Source organism: Trachymyrmex septentrionalis, unplaced genomic scaffold, assembly GCF_001594115.1.
Source record: "Trachymyrmex septentrionalis isolate Tsep2-gDNA-1 unplaced genomic scaffold, Tsep1.0 scaffold9, whole genome shotgun sequence".
Classification (NCBI taxonomy): Eukaryota; Metazoa; Arthropoda; class Insecta; order Hymenoptera; family Formicidae; genus Trachymyrmex; species Trachymyrmex septentrionalis.
The window spans coordinates 302248-321989 of NW_017306091.1; the positions used below are offsets into that span (position 1 = coordinate 302248).

At 33.7% G+C, this 19742-nt stretch overlaps 2 protein-coding genes across 3 annotated transcripts; one reads left to right on the plus strand and one right to left on the minus strand.

Moving 5' to 3' along the window:
* Positions 1 to 11213: 11213 nt before the first annotated feature.
* On the minus strand, positions 11214 to 14496 carry LOC108755810 (eukaryotic translation initiation factor 2D). Of its 2 annotated transcripts, none has more exons than XM_018499092.1 (9): positions 14252 to 14496; positions 13567 to 13954; positions 13203 to 13493; positions 12796 to 13125; positions 12538 to 12680; positions 12276 to 12356; positions 11998 to 12202; positions 11642 to 11810; positions 11214 to 11558 (listed from the first exon to the last, which is right to left on the minus strand). In XM_018499092.1, the coding sequence occupies exons 1-9, from the start codon at positions 14305 to 14307 to the stop codon at positions 11494 to 11496; spliced, it is 1728 nt and encodes a 575-aa protein (XP_018354594.1). In that variant the 5' UTR covers positions 14308 to 14496; the 3' UTR covers positions 11214 to 11493. The 2 variants fall into 2 exon arrangements, with proteins under 2 accessions (XP_018354594.1, XP_018354593.1); XM_018499091.1 differs by having other exon boundaries at positions 13191 to 13493.
* A 659-nt stretch (positions 14497 to 15155) lies between these two features.
* LOC108755812 (cat eye syndrome critical region protein 5 homolog) lies at positions 15156 to 17889 on the plus strand. Its single transcript, XM_018499099.1, has 3 exons — positions 15156 to 15439; positions 16295 to 17109; positions 17219 to 17889. The coding sequence occupies exons 1-3, from the start codon at positions 15383 to 15385 to the stop codon at positions 17529 to 17531; spliced, it is 1185 nt and encodes a 394-aa protein (XP_018354601.1). The 5' UTR covers positions 15156 to 15382; the 3' UTR covers positions 17532 to 17889.
* The last annotated feature ends 1853 nt before the right edge of the window (positions 17890 to 19742 follow it).

Here is a 19742-nt window from a genome sequence, read left to right on the forward strand (position 1 = left end):
TGAGATGACCTTCGCTCTTATTCGCAATGGTCGCCGTTACGTTCAAAAGGGTTCAAAATATCTTAGCGCCAAGACACTATCGTGTCTCCAGATATGCGCGTTTAGACTTATTCACTTGTTCACATATACATATTTTTAATTGTAAGCGCTTTTGCTTGAAATTGTAACTTTTATAGCTTGATATAACAAGAAATTAATTCTTAATAATTTAATTCTTATTATACATCATGTAATGTGGCATCACGATTAACACACCCATATAGATTATTCATAGTAAATAATCTCCCAACCAAGTTTTAGTTGTCATAACCAGATTGTGCGTAACTACATTGGTGTACTTGACGCATCAAAATAAATAAGTGATATCAATCATACACATACTTATCGCATGGAGATAACTAGGATGATATAACCATTGCTCACAACTAAATATTTCTGGTTATGTGAACCATACTTTTTTTTCCGTGTATCATATTAGACTCTAGACCTTTGAGTTATTAATTCGTAGCAAAAACATATAGCTTTTTAATGCATAAAATATGAGAATATTTCTTCTAGATATTGTAGTATTAACTTTCTTTTTATTTTTAAAAAATAACAAGAAAAATGTCATTAAAGCCCACTCGTAATAAATTATATGATAAACCCAGATATCTTATGCAGCATGCATGTTATCTGAAAAGCAATTATCTTAAAAAACTTTAAACTTTAAATTATCAAGAAGAGAGAAATTATAGATACACTTTGTTTAGAAGATATTGGATTTATTCGATTGAATTGAATATACTGTTCTCTCAAAGTCACCTTACAATGGTGTACACTTAATTTCCCTCTTGCTGATACAATTTTTCTTTCTTTAGAAGTATACGAGAAGATATAATATACATCCTAAAATGAAACATTAAAGGGAAGCTTTCATTCAATCTATTAGCTGGTGGATTAGAACGACCCTCTCTGAAAGAGGGATCGACACCTAAATTTTCTCTACACATACGACACACCATGCTAGTAATAATAATTAATTGTGTAAAAATTGTACAATCAAAATCTAATAGCAAAATAACGTTATTAATTACAGAACAATTGTCTGTTGTATTGTGCTACAATATGTTATTAAAACAAAAAAAGACATTTTCTAATCAGACAAATCTGTTTAAATAAATTTTGCAAAAGATTGCTGACAAATTTTTTCATGAGTAAAAAAATTATGTAAAATTTGTTATACCGGCTAATGACGATAGACTGTTATTCAGAAATATGGTATATTTACATGTAGGAACTTAGCAGTAACAAAATTGGCAACAAAAAAGCAGCAATTCTATATGTAGATTGACAGTAGAAATTGAGCTGAATCTCTCTCTGTCATCAGTTTGCTATTAGATTCCCAGTAAACGGGAATGGATTGAAATGATAATTGAAAATTACAATTCATTTTAATTTACCCAAGTTCATGCGCTTTAGAATTCCGGAGCTGAATTAAGACAAACTGAAAGAATTGATACCTGAGGCATAAATTCGTAATAATTATTTAGAACGCCCTTTTCCACTTTAATTTTGATGGAATTAAGCTCACTCGCGTTTTTACATGAAACGAAAGAATCTGGCAGAAAAAAATGTCGTCTCTGCTCTGAAAATTGAGATATTTATTCGGATTGAAACTTTATGACTACATATTTTTGGATTCATTTGAGTTGAAACAGGAATTTATCTATTTATAATTTTGAAAACTGTGATACCTTCACGACTTACAAATTATAATGAAATTATTTTTTAATTTCAATTAATTCAAACGGGACTCTTAATTCTTATTCATAATTTTGAACTGGGGTGTATTCGTAGTTCTCATTTATGATATAGGTATTTTTTGATTCAAATGGAAATACGAAATGTGTTGTTCATCATGTTGAAATTGGACGTATTCATATCTGTATTATATTATTTTTAATTAAAATGAATGTAAATACGAACTGAAACTATTCATCCATTGAATTTGGATGTAGTCATGTTTATATTATTTTTGGATTTAAATGGATTCAAAAAATCAGAAGCGCAAATTCGAAAATGTCAAAATGAATTTATTTCTATCTACTTATTTCGATGCATTCTCGTTTTACTGGGTTAGCTTAAAAATTAGATTAGGTTAAAAATTATGTCGATAAACTTTGCGGGAGATACAAATTTAATGCCGACACAGTTGATCATTGATATTAATCTAATGGTACACTACTTAACTGGACTATAAACTGTAATCTGAAAAAATGTGTTATATTTTGAATGTAGGGACTTTTGAAAATAGGAATTGTGTCTTCAAATTCAATGCTTTGATGATAAAGCTCGCAAGGTTTATTCATAATTATTGAACGTCCGTATCAAAATGCAAACTTGTAACCAATAGATCGTAAGTTCAAATCAATCTTGCATCTTATGCCTGATCTTATCTTTTATCTTTATATACAAAAAGAATTTCGCCCATTTTAAGTCATCCGCGTCTACTCATTAATCATATAAAATTTTATAGATAATAATGATAACATTTAAGAAAAAAATAGATTTACATCTTCAAATTACCGCCAAAAGTAGTTCCGAATGATGATTTCCTAATGATGATTTTATCCGTTTGTTGGCTCATCAGAGCTATGCAATACGATAAATATATTATTAATGTTAGAAGATATTCGTATGCCATTGGGAAGATATTTCGCGTATTCTAAATACTAAACGATCAATATAATATTGTCACAGCAGTGTACAGTATGAGCACCATTTTTACATGTGCAATAATATTCTTTAATAGCATCTCTTCCTTCATCATTACATTCTGTTATAGTGCTTTGGACGCAAAAACGAAAATCTTTAGGAGAAGATAATGATAAAGACACAAGAATTCTGGAAATCATGTTTAACTGTAAAATAAAAAAATCTTTAGATGATTAAAGACGTGAAAGCATAAATAACAAAATGAAGACATCCAAGATGAATAATATAGAACTTTGAACGAAGGTTTGAAGCTTTAATTTATTTTTTCTTAAATGCTATCATTACTATGTACGAAATTATACATAATTGAAGACTAAATGCGGACAGCTCAAAACTCTTATGAAAATGGACGAAATTTTTTTGTAATCTATACTGATTTAACGAAAGTCACAGACAAACTCTTTAGATCTAGGTCACTTTTAGGTAGGTTCAGACCTTCAGACATGTAAGGACTGATACGGTCACACTCTTGCGAAATATGCCAAATTAGTTATATTTCGAACAGCGCTCTTATTGACGAGCGCGTTGAAGTGTTCTATGCATAAGAAGCATATACTTAAGCATGTAGTATGTTGGAGCATGTTGAAGCATGCGACGCTTACTACTAGTTATATATAATTATTAGTTGTAATTATATGTATTTAATCATACCTTCAACAGCTCTCTTATTGACGAGCGCGTTCGGTATGCCATCATGGAGCACAATAACATAATTAAGCATGTAGTATGTTGGAGCATGTTGAAGCATGCGACGCTTACTACTAGTCATAATTACTAATTGTAATTACTTAGCTATAATTATATTTCCAACAGCTCTCTTATTGACGAGCACGTTGGAATATACTTTCTCTGGCCGCCTGTGTAGTTAAGCATGTAGTATGTTGGAGCATGTTGAAGCATGCGACGCATACTACTAGTTATAATTACTAGTTGTAATTACTTAGTTATAATTATATTTCCAACAGCTCTCTTATTTACGAGCACGTTGGAATACACTTTCTCTGACCACGTACATAATTAAGCGTGTAGTATGTTGGAGCATGTTGAAGCATGCGACGCTTACTACTAGTTATAATTACTACTAATTGTAATTACTTTGTTATAATTACTTGTATATTTCCAACAGCTCTCTAATTGACGAGCGCGTTGGAATATTCACACTCGCAGTCAACTGATTACATAATTAAGCATGTTGGAGCATGTTGAAGCATGCGACGCTTATTACTAGTTGTAACTACTTAGTTATAATTATATTTTCAACAGCTCTCTTATTGACGAGCGCGTTGGAGGACGATCGAAAAGTAAATACATGTAGTATTAGGTACATAGTATGTTGGAGCATGCTGAAGTATGCGACTCTTACTACTACTTATCTCTAATTATATAATTCCAATTACTCGTTTTACGATGAGCGCCCATTCTGTAGAATATGTAGTCATTCTATGTAGTATGTTGAAGCATGTTGGAGCATGCGACGCTTACTACTAGTTATAATTATTAATTGTAATTACTTCTTCAAGAAACAGTTCTCTTATTAATAAGCGCGTTCGAGCAAGTAGTATACCAAGCACATTGGAGCATGTTGCGGAGATGCGAACAAATATATGTTCTTCTTAGGATGTGCACAATATATATAATACTGCACACTTTATTTTTCGTTTATGAAAAGTTTTTGCGAAGTTTGGCACAATATATAATGCTGCAATTCTCTCATATCTTAAATTGGAAACGTATAACTATATCCTCTATACGTCTCTCAATCATACTATTTCTGCAGTACATTGAGAGACGGCAACTATGATAACGGTTGTAGCAATCATATATTCTAACTAAATGTTATTTATCGAGAGAACTGTACGGTTGTGATAACCATATGAATGGGCATACCTTAACACCTACATTCAATGTATAACTTGAATTCACATAATTTTTTTCTCAATTATAAAGAATGCTGTTGTAACAACCATAATAATTTTTTCCGGGTGTATACATTTATATCTTATTTTATGATAACTGTACTATATATTTACAATTTATACTACTTTATTTAAACATTTTAAGCGATATTAAATAGACATGAAATATCGATTAGTTATAATACCTTTCTTTTATACACATACTTTTTATCGATGACATTGTGGTTTATTAGTTGATCGATTGATCTAACTTAACAATCGATGTCGGCGCCATTAATTAGACGATTTAAGGAAGAACGATATTGCTTTTTATTTTTACGCGTCTTCGAGGGAGAAGGATCGCCGCTGGACCTGGTGTGCATTGAAATAAGTGATTAATTGACGCAACGTGTGCAGCAGAAAAGGCGAGACGCTTAACGTTGTAGACGCCGTAAGCGAAAGTAAATCGCGGATCTAAATAAAATGATGTATTTTATGACGGGTTTATACGGTATTAATAGCGATATTTACTGTAACCAAATAATAAGAGCGGTATTAAGGAGGAGAAACCATGCGCGATAGCTATACATAATAATAAGGGTAATGATAATGCTAAGATATTACGCGACGTGCATTCGTTAACGCGAAAGGAAGATAACTTGAGCGAACGAAGAGGATGAATAAAAGATCGAATTGCTAAAAAATTGCGGAGGATTTTTATTCGGTAATCTTCGATATGTTTTGAGTTGCTTCAAACATTATGGAAGATCATGCATGTAGCTGTTGAGATCGTTCCGCACTTATTTTTTTCTCTTTCATTTTTTTCTAGAAAATCCAGAGGTCTATTTGTGTTGCTTGAAGTTTCCCAAAAATTTTTGCACTTAAAAAATAAGATAAACTATATACATTGGAACATTGAAGAAAAAGAAAACGAAAATGATAAGTGCAAAAAGTGCAAGCAACGCGAACAGATCTAGTGCTTGCTATCATATTATGAAAATGTGATCACACTTTTACTATCGTAATTCAAGATAAATTCAAGCGTGAAGATAAAAAATTATGAATTTTGTTGCAAAAATTAAATTGATTAAATTTCTTTCTTTTTTATGTAAACGTATTTTGAAATACGATGGATCTGATTTTATAATTAAACAGCAGATTATTCGCACGCGAATCATTCAAAGCTTTGGAGGAGAAGAGAGGGGATAAGGGGAAGAGATTAAATCTTTGCGAGAGGAATTTCGCACGAATCCTTAATGCTTCCAATCTAATCGGACAATTCGCGCCAAGGACTGCATCAAACTCCAAGTGATAATAATAGCGACAGTATCGCGAAGACCTAAGCATTTCCAATTTCGCGATACTCAATGCTTAACGATGGTACGATTTAAAAAAGAAAAAAAAAAGAAAAAAGCGTAGCGATTAATAGACGAATCGAGAGTGGGAGAGTAAAGGAATTAGGATAATTAAGGGGTTGTTGCATTAATTCGATTTTGAAGCGACGACCATCGTGATAAGTACCGATATACTTGTCGAAACAGTCGACGTTAGGCGATCAATGAAGTTATTTAGTGGGTAATGACGAGCGAGGAGAATAATAAATTTTTGATAATCGGAAATGTAAAAAAAAAAAAACTCCCGCTAACGAGCAGAGCTGACTCTCAAAAATAAATTTTACTCCTTAGGCCTCGCGGGAAGTGTACGAATAAGGGGATCGAAATGGGACGGGAAACGATCGGCTCATCGAGCATGTTTGACCATACACCAAAACTTACTACTGCGAACAGCTTTACTGCGTCACAGGGCTCAATAAGAAAAAAAAAAAAACATTAGGATGTTGACGTAAAATTGTGCTCTGCGTGAGAAATTATCTCCGCGGATTTAGGGGAGCGTTTTTTGTTTTTTTTTTTTTTTTTTTTTTTTTTGTTATTAATTCTCTATAGCTCAAAACATTCGGTAATGCAGTGTTTTCGAACTCGGCGGTCGAAATCATTGATCTCTTCGCAAAAATTGATAGTCGCGCACGTTCAAGACACTGCGAACTTACGGAGACACCTTCAGTAACTGAAGATTGATTATAATAGATTTAATTCGAATATAAAATTTGCAATTAATTGGATAATCAATCTAACGAACATTGCTGCCCGGCACAATGAGTTGCGGGTTAAACGTGGGGGGTTTCCGTAAGCGCCGATGGAGATTGCAACTAGTATATATTATATATATACACATATGTGCTTTATTTGTATATATATATTGTATATATAATAATTAAGACGCCGTCGTGAGAGAGAACGCACGGCGGTGCGGACGTATTGAAACGGAACAATCTACGATAAGAGGGAGACTGGAGGAGGATATCATGGAAGAGTTTCTCCTTTCCCAAGGAATCTTGCCGGTCGACTTTTTTCCGTTCGTCGGAAATTCAAAAACCCGCACCCTGGAACAAGCCCTATGATAGGCCCGGTGCCCGCCGATGGCATCTTATTGTGATTCAACATCGACGGGCGTCGACGCCGCAAAACCGCATATCGTGTAACATTAAACGACAAGGACGAGAGAAAAAGAATTTCTATCCAGGACGTTTTTTTTTTAACCTCTTAAGGAGTAGGGGTTTATGGGACCCCGAGAGAAATATTTTCCCTCGTTACATCTTCGAGGATTTTAATTCACTTGTGCAATGCGCGGAAACAGCTTTTCCGTTATGTATAACAATACGTAGAGAGAAAGAGAGAGAAAGAGATTGAAATTGAGATGGGGGGAGAGAGAGAGAGAGAGAGAGAAAGCGAAAGGGACATTACCGTATTATATTCTCGACAGAACTCTGTATACACATATTTATTGGTGTTATTATCGTTCTTATTCTTATTATTGCTATTATTATCGTCACGCTATATTACGTATATTATTATTAGTGAACGAAACGCGATATTACGCGTCTCGGATATTATTATCAGATTATTGCGTATGTCTTATTATATAGCGCGAGATAATGTTCTCTCGCGAGCGGCGGGACACTTCGCGCATTTGCTATTGTTGTTGTTCGAAATGAGATCAGATCGTGCAAAGCAGGGAACGAACGATCACGAACAGTTGCGAACGAACGTGAATGAGCGCAGCAAGCGCTTTTCCTTCGATGTGCGTAAAAGGGATGGAAAGTTTAAACTAATTGAAGCTTACGGGCTCGAGTTTATTCCAGTTTATTCAAACAAGTGTCCATTTGTTCGTGTTCACTCGCGGCTCTTTGCTTGATCTCAATCTGAACGAACGTACGACGGTTAAATAACGCGTCAGCGTCGCCATTCATTTGTCACTGAGATATATAATGATTTCATTATTTCCGTAGATGTATTATACATTGTAGGATCGCGCGGCAGGATTATCACGTGCACTTCACCGTGACAGCTGGATCCGTTAATTAAACGTTTCCTTCGGAACGGAACGCGGCGCACCGTTTATCGCGTTGACAGTTGTCGATGCAATTATCGATACTTTTTAAGAGGTTAATCGGGATATATCGACGATAACTTAAAATGCAAAAAGCTTCCTACAGCATACAAAATATACATATACATGTAAAACAAATGCGTGAAAGTGGGATGTTACATGCCGTGGAAACGGAACGGATGAATCTTTTTTTTTTCTTTTTTTTTTTTCTGAATCGCGCGCGTTAAATATCAGATATATTTCGAATGGGACAAAATCTAAAAATTATCTCTACTCATTCGATCAGCTTTGTGGAATTTCCAGCTTCCTGTTCCTTGGCTTCAGTACAATTTTATCTTCTCGATTCCATTCCACGGTGTAACATCCACGAGACAGAACGAATGGATTACACTCCGTGAACGTTCGAAGAAAGAAGGGACGCATACACACACATCTACGTTTATACATACAGAGAAGTGGGAAATAGTTACATACTGGAACACACACACACACACACACACACACAAACGGTAATTATTAAGACATTACATTCTTCGAAACACGTGCGCGCCACTACTACATTGTTGATATAAATTGCGATCCATGATATGATTATTACTATTTATGATATAATTATTATCTTGCATTGTCTAGTCATATGTTATTATTGTATAACTAACGATATTAATTATTAATTAATCTGTACTACCTAGTCGCATTATGTGTTGCATAAAGAGAAAAAAAAAAAAGAAAACTACGAAAATTTCGGACGCAAAAGAGACTGTGTGAGCGAGAGGATAAGAGAGAGAGAAAAAAAAGAGAAAAGGAGCGAGAAGAAAGAGTGAGTTAATGTAAGAAGAAAACAAACGAGAGATACATTCGGATAATGATAATTCGCGCGATAGCAACAACGACAAGTACAATATGAGGCGCTGAAAATTTAAAGTTACTCTTTAATTTCCAGTAAAAAAAAAAAAAAAAGTAAGCACGACTAATGAAATAACGGTGCGAAAAATTTCTAATGTAAGTCTAAAAAAAAAAATAATATAAAAAGAATAAGGAGTACTTGATTTAAATTTCTCCGAAGCTGGACTTGGTCTACTTGTATTCAGCGCTTCATATATTCCTGTGGAGGATGCGGAATGAAATAGAGAGAGAGAGAGAGAGAGAGAGAGAGAGAGAGAGAGAGAGAGAAAGCATGATAAAAGTGCGTGAGGGCAAAAGGGAGGGGGGGGGAGGAGAGAAAAAGGGCAAGTATGAGGATTTCCTCCGCAGACATATATTGCTAATAAATCAATAATGATCGAGACATAGCGATCGAATTTGTGATACGGTAGAGGAAGAAATGCATCAAACTTCCATCGCGATTCTCTCGTATCCAAATATCATGATTTTATTGATCGGAGTGGACTTGAGAGTCGCATGGAAGAGAGCGGTCGGCTCACATTAATGTTTACATTAATAACATACACTGGACTGTTAACTGCATCCTTTTAACTGTTGCCAAAAAGTATGTACGAAATATGCGCAGAATAATATTCTATGTACTTTTATGTATATAAGAGCCAATTACAGAGAGACTGATCACCTGACTTTGTTGGCGTCTTTCTCCTACTTGAGGCTCCTATACTGCACATCCACTTCGTACATTGCTTATTACATAGGCGACGTTTGTACATAAGGAAAATAATAGGAGTTAGGAGTCTATGTATTATATAGAAGATCTGTGGATTTCAGCTGGTTCGAGTCGCTCGGCGCTTTAACGAGAGAAGACTGATGATTGTAATCCATTAAAATGCGCACGAGTTTTAGACTTTTATGCAAATTATTATCAAAGCATCGAAGCGACTGAGAGGCAGCTAAGGATAGAAAAAAAATGTAATTGAACTGAATAATCAGATTCTTTGAGAACGAAGCGGGAAATTAGCGTTTGATTCAATCATGGTGATACGAATTAAAAGAGACGTCATTATTGCAGGAAATGAAAATGCTGAAAAATGAAGCTCAATGAAATCGTAGGAAAAGAGTCGTAAGAGACAAAAATTAATGTTTTCTTTTAATTCATATCTCCGAGATTCCTTACGACTTGTCGCGCGCGTTGATGATGATCTTATAGATTAGACAAAACGAGCGCGATAAAAAAACACCGTGGAATAGATCGCTATGTCTCGATCGATCGTGTCTGTAAGACGGTCAGAGAAAATGACTGATAACACCAATCGAATAATGATTATGGCGAGAGTAGCGAAAGGGAGAGAGAGAGAGAGAGAGAGAGAGAGAGAGAGAGAGAGAAAAGCGTAATTATGTCATGAAACACGCGCGCGCGCGTCGCTAGGCTTTCCGTGACGCACTCGTGCGTGTAGGTAAAACAAAAGAAGGAAAAAAAAGAGAAAAAATGAAGAACAAAACGAGTATTAAATATATGCGGGGGCCGTGGAGAGGAGGGAACCTTCCTTTTATTCATGTAAAAGAGAAAAAAGGAAAAGAAAACACCGGCGGGCGTCCTTCACCATTTTCCGCGACGTCCGTCGGCATCCCGTCGTCTCGAAAAGAATAAAAAAAAGATGAGATAAAAATTAAGGCAGAAAAATAAAACGCGCGATATAAAGATATATATAATATACACACACACATATATATATATATATATATATATATATTGTATGTATATATTTGAAAAATATATGATTATATACATATACATATACATTATACACGTATACGCGGTTCGCTCTCGGTTTTCATCCGAACGCAGCATCCCTGTATCCCGCAAGAAACATCCCCTTTACGTGCGTCGCGCCTCTTTTATCCTTCTGTGCAATCGAAAACCCCATCCTGCCTTCCTGCTTTCCTCCCTCCCTCCCTCCCTCCCACCCGAGGAGAGCTCGCGGGCCCTCCCCATATTGCAATATTTGTACTTTTCCATGTTGAAACCTCGATATATAATAAATTATATTAACAAACTTCGATCGGCTGTCATCTTTCGTATGAACGTTACCTATTCATTGCGCCTCAAGAAATTTTCCTTGTCTTTTCTTTAGCTGTTACAACATATGCTTTATATAATAATACAAAATAATAAATATGGAAAATTGGGTAAATATAATAATAATAAGAAGAATTCATATGTTGTGTATTTCTAAGTTGCTTTTATTTGATAATCATTTGTAACGTATACTCTCTCTCTGATAAAAGGTGACTCTTAATTCTCCATTCCACAATTGTCTTAATCTAGAAAACCAGTTTCCATAATTATTAAAACAGCAGCACCCTTCAATTTACAATTGAAATTGCTCCGTTGAAATTGCACTCGTCAGTATTGAAATATCCATTTGTGATGAAGTTTCAAGAAAACAATTTAAACCAGGATTTTAGTCACTTGAGTTTTGTTTTCAGTTGACAATCACTAAAACATCTATTTTTTCTTCTTCGGGGCGAATTCTAAACCTCTTATATAGTTCTTTTTTATCTGGTATTTCTCTACAATAATAAACAAAGTTACAAAGTTTGCGTAATTGTAAAATATTTAAATGAATAAAAAAATTAAAATCAAAGCGACTCACCTGTGAGTAATTTGTACACATATAAAATTTGATTCCCCTGAACAAGAACACTAGGTGTCTTTTTGCCAGGATCGTCAGTGATTGTCGCGCTCGCGCCAATGCTCTGGCATTCTTTGCTGAATTCTTTCGGATTGATCCCGAACGTTTCTAGATTGTTTACTAACGTTACCTGCAATTTGTGAGATGTCATCAGAAAAACAAATAATTCTTATATCAAAAACATGCTGTTAAGACATTTAACAATGTATTAAGATATGGAGATAACCCGCAAACCAGCTTTTTTGAAAACAAAAATCCGTGGAAGTCTTAAAAGTGATTAAATTCTCGTATTATTTATTCTGAGCCGCGATTTTTACCTTTTTCCCGCCTGATCGCACTGTTACTCTCATGTCGATCGGTTCCAATTTTCCCGTATGCAACAAAGTATTTCCCGCGAGGGTAACCTCGTGCATATGCGTCATACGTCCGATAAACTTGTTTATCCCATCCTCCATCGTTATCATCTCCTGATGAGCCTTAGTTCGCATAATTCCCGCCAACTGGGGATTCAGTTTTAACGTTCTACAAAATTAATCGCTATTAATATAAAAAGAGATGCAAGATCAAATTTATACGTGCAGCATTGTAATCTTACTTTCCGTTTTGCAGATCCTCCGCTTTCACGTACTCAGTAAAACACTTTCTGATGTCGGCTCTTTTCATTACGTCACCCTTTCTGCAATCATCACCACGTATGTGTACGGTGTAAAGTGATATACAATACACGTTTATATACTACGACGATGTAACATTCAGCGACTTTCGTCATCACCGCATAGAAAACAGTCTTTTCTGCAATTATATTGCGTCGCGATAAAGTGGCGTCACTCGGCAAGTGTCATGCCTACCATACTTACTCATAGCCGAATTTTGATAGAACTGGCAGAACGTCAGCGGTCACTCGATAACATTCTGATACGACAGCGCTATTCGAAACCACTGGTTCAACCGCTACTGGTTCTTCAGTAACGACTAATTTCTTCACAAGTGGATGATCAAACTGAAATAAATGAAAAAAAAAATCCCTTGTAGTTGATATCCCAATCAAAGAGCTTATTTCCCAAAAAAATTTTTTATTTTATCAGAATAAATCCAAAATAAACAACAAATGTTACCTTAATGGAGAGCAACGTTTCAACACCTTTTGCGATGGATGTATTGATTATTCCTTTAGCCTTCATTTCTGCTAAAAAAACCGATAGTTTTTTATACCGAGATTTCTTTACATCAACGTTTTTACTCGGCGGACAAGCAGCTAGCAGATGATTTTTGAAGAAGTTGGATGACAACATTGGCAGATCACTAGATTTTACCGTTGTTTTACATGCTTTCAAGAAACAGTATTCCAGTAGCGCGTCCATCTCCTGGACTGGATCAACTGCTTCTGGCTCAACTACGTTTGAAATTTGTACATCTTCAGTTTCTACATCTTCTTCTATATGTTCCTAAATAACATAAAAATAATCAATTTATCTTCGTCCATTTTTAAGAGAATCTCCGATTTAACTACCTTAGAAATTACTTTGTCTTTGACTACGTCGCTTGAATCCTCGTCGGTGTTTAATTCATCTAACTTAACCGATAAAATTTCAGTTTCATCTACAATTGTTTCTTGATTAATCGATTCAATATCTTCTAACGTATTTGTAGGACTGTCAACATTCGGTGAACCCAAATCAGGCCTCAGGGGTGGTTTGCCCAATTGACACAACATATCACCAATAACGTGAAATATCTCTACGCATTTCCCATGTCCAGCTGCCATATACATGTCTTCGCTGGAAAGTGCAGTGACACCGACCGCAACTGCAGCCTGCAGAAGAAATGCTGTTTTTCTCTCACCTCGATATTTTTATAATCAACAGATGCAAAAATAAAGTCTGAACCTTATTTTCCTCAGTGTTAATCGACACTGGAGTACCCTTTGATAATTTACCAAAGCTATACAGAGTCACCGGCCCCTTCAGAATCAATCCAGGCAACATGAGATCTGCACCTCCCACCAATTTGGATATAACTGGCGTGTGCGTAGTAAAAGTGTTTAATAAATATGGATGGTGCCATAACGTATAAATTGTAGGAAATAGCAGAGTGTCATGCGAGTCCAGTTGAAAGAACATTGGTATCTTGGCGACGCAGTACACTTTGCCTACGTGTCCACTGTGCGTTACTATTTTCATAATGCTGATGGCTTCCTTTTTGGGCAACAATGACTGAATCTCTTCGTCCGACAAACTCGGATACGCCGCTAATACCTCCTCGCATAATTTTTTCCTAAAAAACATAACTAATAATGAATTATCTCTTTTCACACACACACTTAGCACATACAAATATATCATAAATAAAACATATTCAAATATATTATAAAAGTAAGTTTCATTTAAAATATTTGATTATTATAATCAGACTTACAAATTCCCTTCTATTTTATCCCTGTAGAAAAATATGTACGTAAAAAATATCGACAAAAAAAGATAAAAATAATAAAGATTTATTTAACAGATGAGTACAACTAGGAACTACCTGAAGCAATAAGAATTATCAAAACATTTGAAAAATATCACAAACCTCTCAGTTCCCTTTAGCTGATAATTGGTCTTGACTTTGAATGGCTTAATAAACATTTTGAACGAAATCTCCAATCGGTGAATATACGATGTTTAAACCTAACCCTGATCTCCTATACAGCGCCACATCTTCATTTATCCCTGTTGATGCTGCGCGGGACGATGTTTCATGTAAGTGGAAGCTAATGGAAGCGCTACCAACATCACGGACGTCGACGACGAGAGTTCTACCTCTTGCTTACGATAAAAATATTGATCTCGGCTTTAATCGGGAGCAATTTGTCTTTTTCCGTATATTATATTTTTACGCTTGAAATAAATAAGAATTTTAAAAAGTCGAAAAAATATAAAGAAAAAGAAAGATCGGAAATGGACGAAAAATTTCAATATTATTATTTTTGCTCGTATTCTATATACGTCTTCTTTCTTTTCTTTTTTTCTCTTTCTCTCTTTTTCGCACGAAGCCTATAAAGTGCAGAAACAAACAAATATCTTATGTCAATTTTTACATTTTATATATCAACAATGTAGATTAACTTTAATCTCGGTTTAATTTATACTCTTTACTTTTTCTAATTTTTAGAACTAGAAGAAGATAACAAGTTAAGCCGAGATTTAAGTAAATATCTGTATTGATAGAAATGGACATTAGACTTTGATCGAACTCCAATTGTAATTTGGTTAGCGATTAATTCAGTCGACAGAATTGCTTAAACGAATATGTTTAACTATACAACTGACATAATCTAATCGTTTTCACATTAAACCATAAAAACTTAATAATTCTATCAATATTTATAACAAAACTGTGCACACATAAATATTATTAAATTGATCATCTTATTTTTAACGCCGAGAGTGCAAACAAGTGCAAAGAAATACAGCTGATAGAAAGACTCCCCTTCCCCGTCCTCCAATCGCGTGTCATCGCATCATGCCGTCAGGTCCTCTTACGGCACGTGCAAACAGTACGTACGAAGTGTGCGCTGTGAGGTCGACATAACCTCAAAGCGTGTCATTATGCATAATCGAGCCGCGACGGGCGGCCTGCGAGTGTTTTGAGGTCGTCGCGACGAGATCGCGTCCACACGTCGTCGCTTCGTCGTTTGCTTATTGAAAAAAACGGGAAGACATGGCGATCGCCAACGTCTTCCTGCGGATGGATATCGCGAGGATTACCGGAGTCAGAGTGAGTTTTCCCGGCACTTTCGCCTTTTCCCTTTTTTAGCGCGGCTATCATGATCAGTCACGATTGATCTATCCGTCCCTTTTTTTGTTTTTTTGTTTTATAGATCTCTTTTTTTCTTTTTCATTTCGGCGCGCTTCAGAACACGATCGCGTGTCACCACTGTACATTATTATTGTTCGTATTTTATATAATACTCTTTCGTAACTGTCATTGTATGATATATTATTTTTAGTTTTACCTATACAACTTATATACTTACTTTCTCAGGTGTAACACTGTGGCATATATTATTTATCGGAAGTTATATTTGCTTATTTTTTTATCGACTCATTTGATCTCAATCTTTTCTTATTATTACTGATAAACGATTTATCAATGTCTTAACGAGCATTATCATTTAAAGTTCTTGACATATTTTATTAAAAAAATTTAATTTGAATTACATTTTTTTATCAGTCACTCTTTTGATAGATTTTTGATAGATTACTTTTGATAGATTTACTTTTGATAGATTTACTTGAGGAAATATTATTATTTCAAGAAAATGCTGTAATATTTATAATAATAACTTTATTAACTACAATTTATTATATAATTTTAATAGAATTTATATTAAATTGTATTTTTTTATAAATTGCAAAAATACATGTCTTTGTGTATAATACTATATATTTTTTAAACTTATTTAGAAGTATTTTATTATGAAATAAAAATATTTTTGTATTCATGCTACTTCAAGGTAGAACTATAAATAACTGTGATAAATGTTAAGTACTACAGCTTTTAAAAGTTTTAAAGATTCAAATGTACTATATTTAGTTTTAAATAATATAGATTTATTTTTTCTGTCTGCAGCATTTAAGTACAAAACCAAAATTTGGTTTACTTTTTGACATTGATGGCGTGATAATACGTGGAAAACAAATACTGTCACCGGTAAAAGAATCTTTCAAACGGCTTCAAGGGAACAATGGAAAATTTCGCGTTCCTACATTATTTGTTACTAACAGTGGGAATTCGCTACGTAGTCAGAAAGCAACAGAATTATCAAAATGGATCGGCGTCGAAGTCACAGAGTCACAAGTTGTCCTGGCTCATTCACCATTGCAAATGTTCGATTATTTACATAACAAGCAAGTTCTTATATCTGGTCAAGGTCCAATAACGGATATAGCTCGAGAATTGGGCTTTAAAAAAACAACAACTATAGAAGAAGTAGTAAAAAACTTTCCATGCTTAGATTATATAAACGTAAAAAAGAGAAATCCAATTTGCGGTCCGGTTGATCCAAATTTCCCAAAAATCGAGGGAATCTTGCTCTTGAGTGAACCAATAAATTGGGAAACATCGTTGCAATTAATGGTAGATCTTCTAGTTACCAATGGAATGCCCACAGAATTACCTACTGCTATTCCGTATCCGCACATTCCAGTGTTGGCATGCAACATGGATTTGCTATGGGCATCGGAAGCGCCGATACCACGATGTGGCCATGGTGCTTTTTTATTGTGTCTTGAAAACTTGTACAAGAAAGTCACAAATAAAGATATGACATACGCTGCTCTAGTCGGAAAACCTAGTGAGATTACGTATTACCATGCCAATCAACTGCTTGTTAATCACGCCAGAAGCATTGGTATTGACAATATCGACACAATTTATGCTATTGGGTTTGTATCAAATAGAAATATTTAAAATGCATCAATAGATATAGTTTACATATAATTTATATATATTACAAAATCTCATAATATATATAATCTATATATGTTTTTATAGCGACAATATTAACACCGACATTTTTGGCGCAAACCTATATGACAAGTATTTATCTCGCTATGAGTCCGGAGAAGGGACTATGTCCCGCAGCCTAGAAAAACTCCTTGGGAAAAACAAGAAAGATCCTAAGGCGAAGGCCTGCATTAGTATTTTAGTTGAGACTGGCGTACATCAACGAAATTCCAAATTTATACCTGAACATAGTCCCAGAGATTTCTTACCAGTTGACGATGGTTTATGTAAGCCGGCATTTATCGTAAAGGATGTCGGACAAGCTATCAATCTCGCGTTTAAAGAAGAGAAGTTTGAATAAGTTAGCATAATAGATAACCTTGAAATAATTATATCCTTATATCGCTGGAGAAAAAGAAAAGAGAGAGAGAGAGAGAGTGAGGAAATATGGAAGGTAACGTGAGTATTATAGCAAATAACCTTTTAGAAAGTGTTAGACTTCATTATAGACGACGTTTCGCAGCGGAGAAACGGAAAACAGGAGAGGCTATAATACATTATGAAAATAATATATTATTTTGCTTCTTTTTCTATATCTTTCTGATACTTTTAAAAGAATGTCTGCTTGACAAAAAACGAACACATTTTAACGAACTGTATCAATTAAAGAAAAGAATTACACGAAAAAGAAATAAATTCAGATTAATTTATATTATAGATAGAACACAATAAAAACTGATATTGCTATGTTATTGTAAATACAGTTGAATATCCTTTATATATATATATATATATATAAAGGATTTTTATTACAAACTTTAATACATTTAGGATTATTAAAGTAAAACTTTATTTAGACAACGGCCCGGTACACGTTCCGAGAATAATTTTAGAACTATTTAATAAAATTTTATTAGATGATCGATATTGTATATGAATCATCTCTAAATGTGCATTATTATAATTAATTATATCATAGTTCTATCGTAAACTGAACTAAACATATTTGATCTGCAAAGTGCACTGTGCATAATTACGCCTCGTTTAGTCGAAAGCAATGCAAAGCAACGCAAAGTGATATATGTAAGGTTTTCATAATAGATAAATAATAGACATAGTTTCGATTCAATTGTTCTTAAAATTTGCAGCTAACATATACTATGTCTGAGGATTGTATGCAAAAGTATAATCTATACTCAAAATGAATAATAGATTATACTTTATAACATATATACATATATGTATATAGTCAGGTCTAGTCTTAAAAATAAATGCAGCTTTTTAACAAATGCAAGTAAATCAAAAAGATATAGATTTTTTGTTACAAATACAATAGATCAAAGCTAAGGAATATTGTTGTCTTTGGTCACAAAAATAAATCTAAAAAAAAATCAATGAATTTAAAAAAAAATCATCGAGAATTTATTTTGCGAAATTACATTTTTAATTTTCGGAAGTAAGGTTGAGGTACGTAAAATTAATAAAAATTTTATTAAACAGTTTTAAAACTGTTTCTCAATTTTGAAGATCTGAAGCGTAATTTTATAGAGTAAATTTCTTATAGAGTATATTCTTTTTGATTTATTAATTTTTTTTATATACAATATCTCGAAGTAGATAATAATTTGAGAATAGATTATTAAATTTTTTTCATTAAAATTTGATCGACTATAAATTAAAATACTTATTCTTAAAGTTCTTCGTGCGTGCTGAGACATCCTATGTATAAAAGTTATAAAAGTCGCATGGATTGACGACTAATTCGAAGATAAAAGCGCACATTTATATTTTGTGCTTGCTGTTACACGACGCGATTGTAACACAACGATAAGATCAAATATAATAATCAACAACGTTTAATGTCTGTCGAGACAAAGACTGACCAGTTAAATAGAGTTTAAACGAACATCGTGAACAAATCGGCTTATCATCCATCGCGACAATGAGGTATCATCAAAGCTTCATCGATCACATGCCAATAAAAGTTCTGTCTCTGTCATCAGCATTACGTAATAGTTAACGAAAAAAAGAGATACATTATACTAATTGTAAGTACAAACACATACATATAGATACACGTTATACATATATATGCATATGTAAAAATATATGTATATAATCTATAATAATTTTTTAAAATTATATTATCTATTATATATATACATATTCATATACATTTAAATATATATTTTATATTTAACATTATAAAGTTTATATATATTTATATATATGTATATTATATATATATCATAACATATACATAAAATTATTACATATATACATGCATAACACATGCTTTAGTATGATGTATCTTACTTATATTTTCGAGACTGTTATTATATGTGTAAAAAGTGTCGCATATGTTCCATTGAGAGCAATATCCATATTATATCTTTTAATTATATCAAATGTAGAATTCTCATGATATAGAGTGTGACTTTTATGGAGCAAATTAGAATTTATTTTAATAAATTGCAAATTTGTTTATTTTACCCACCGTATCTTTATAGTCTTTAAAAAAAACCAATTCCGTGAAATATTATTTTAAGCATGTCAAATTTTTGTATTTTTC

Coding starts and splice junctions, on each gene's coding strand:
- LOC108755810 (XM_018499091.1), bottom strand. CDS start 14,307: ATGTTTATTAAGCCATTCAAAGTCAAGACCAATTATCAGCTAAAGGGA. Junction 12,681..12,795: donor AAACGTTGCTCTCCATTAAG/GTAACATTTGTT, acceptor CATTTATTTCAG/TTTGATCATCCACTTGTGAA. Junction 11,559..11,641: donor TGTGTACAAATTACTCACAG/GTGAGTCGCTTT, acceptor TTATTATTGTAG/AGAAATACCAGATAAAAAAG.
- LOC108755812 (XM_018499099.1), top strand. CDS start 15,383: ATGGCGATCGCCAACGTCTTCCTGCGGATGGATATCGCGAGGATTACC. Junction 15,440..16,294: donor CGAGGATTACCGGAGTCAGA/GTGAGTTTTCCC, acceptor TTCTGTCTGCAG/CATTTAAGTACAAAACCAAA. Junction 17,110..17,218: donor GACACAATTTATGCTATTGG/GTTTGTATCAAA, acceptor ATGTTTTTATAG/CGACAATATTAACACCGACA.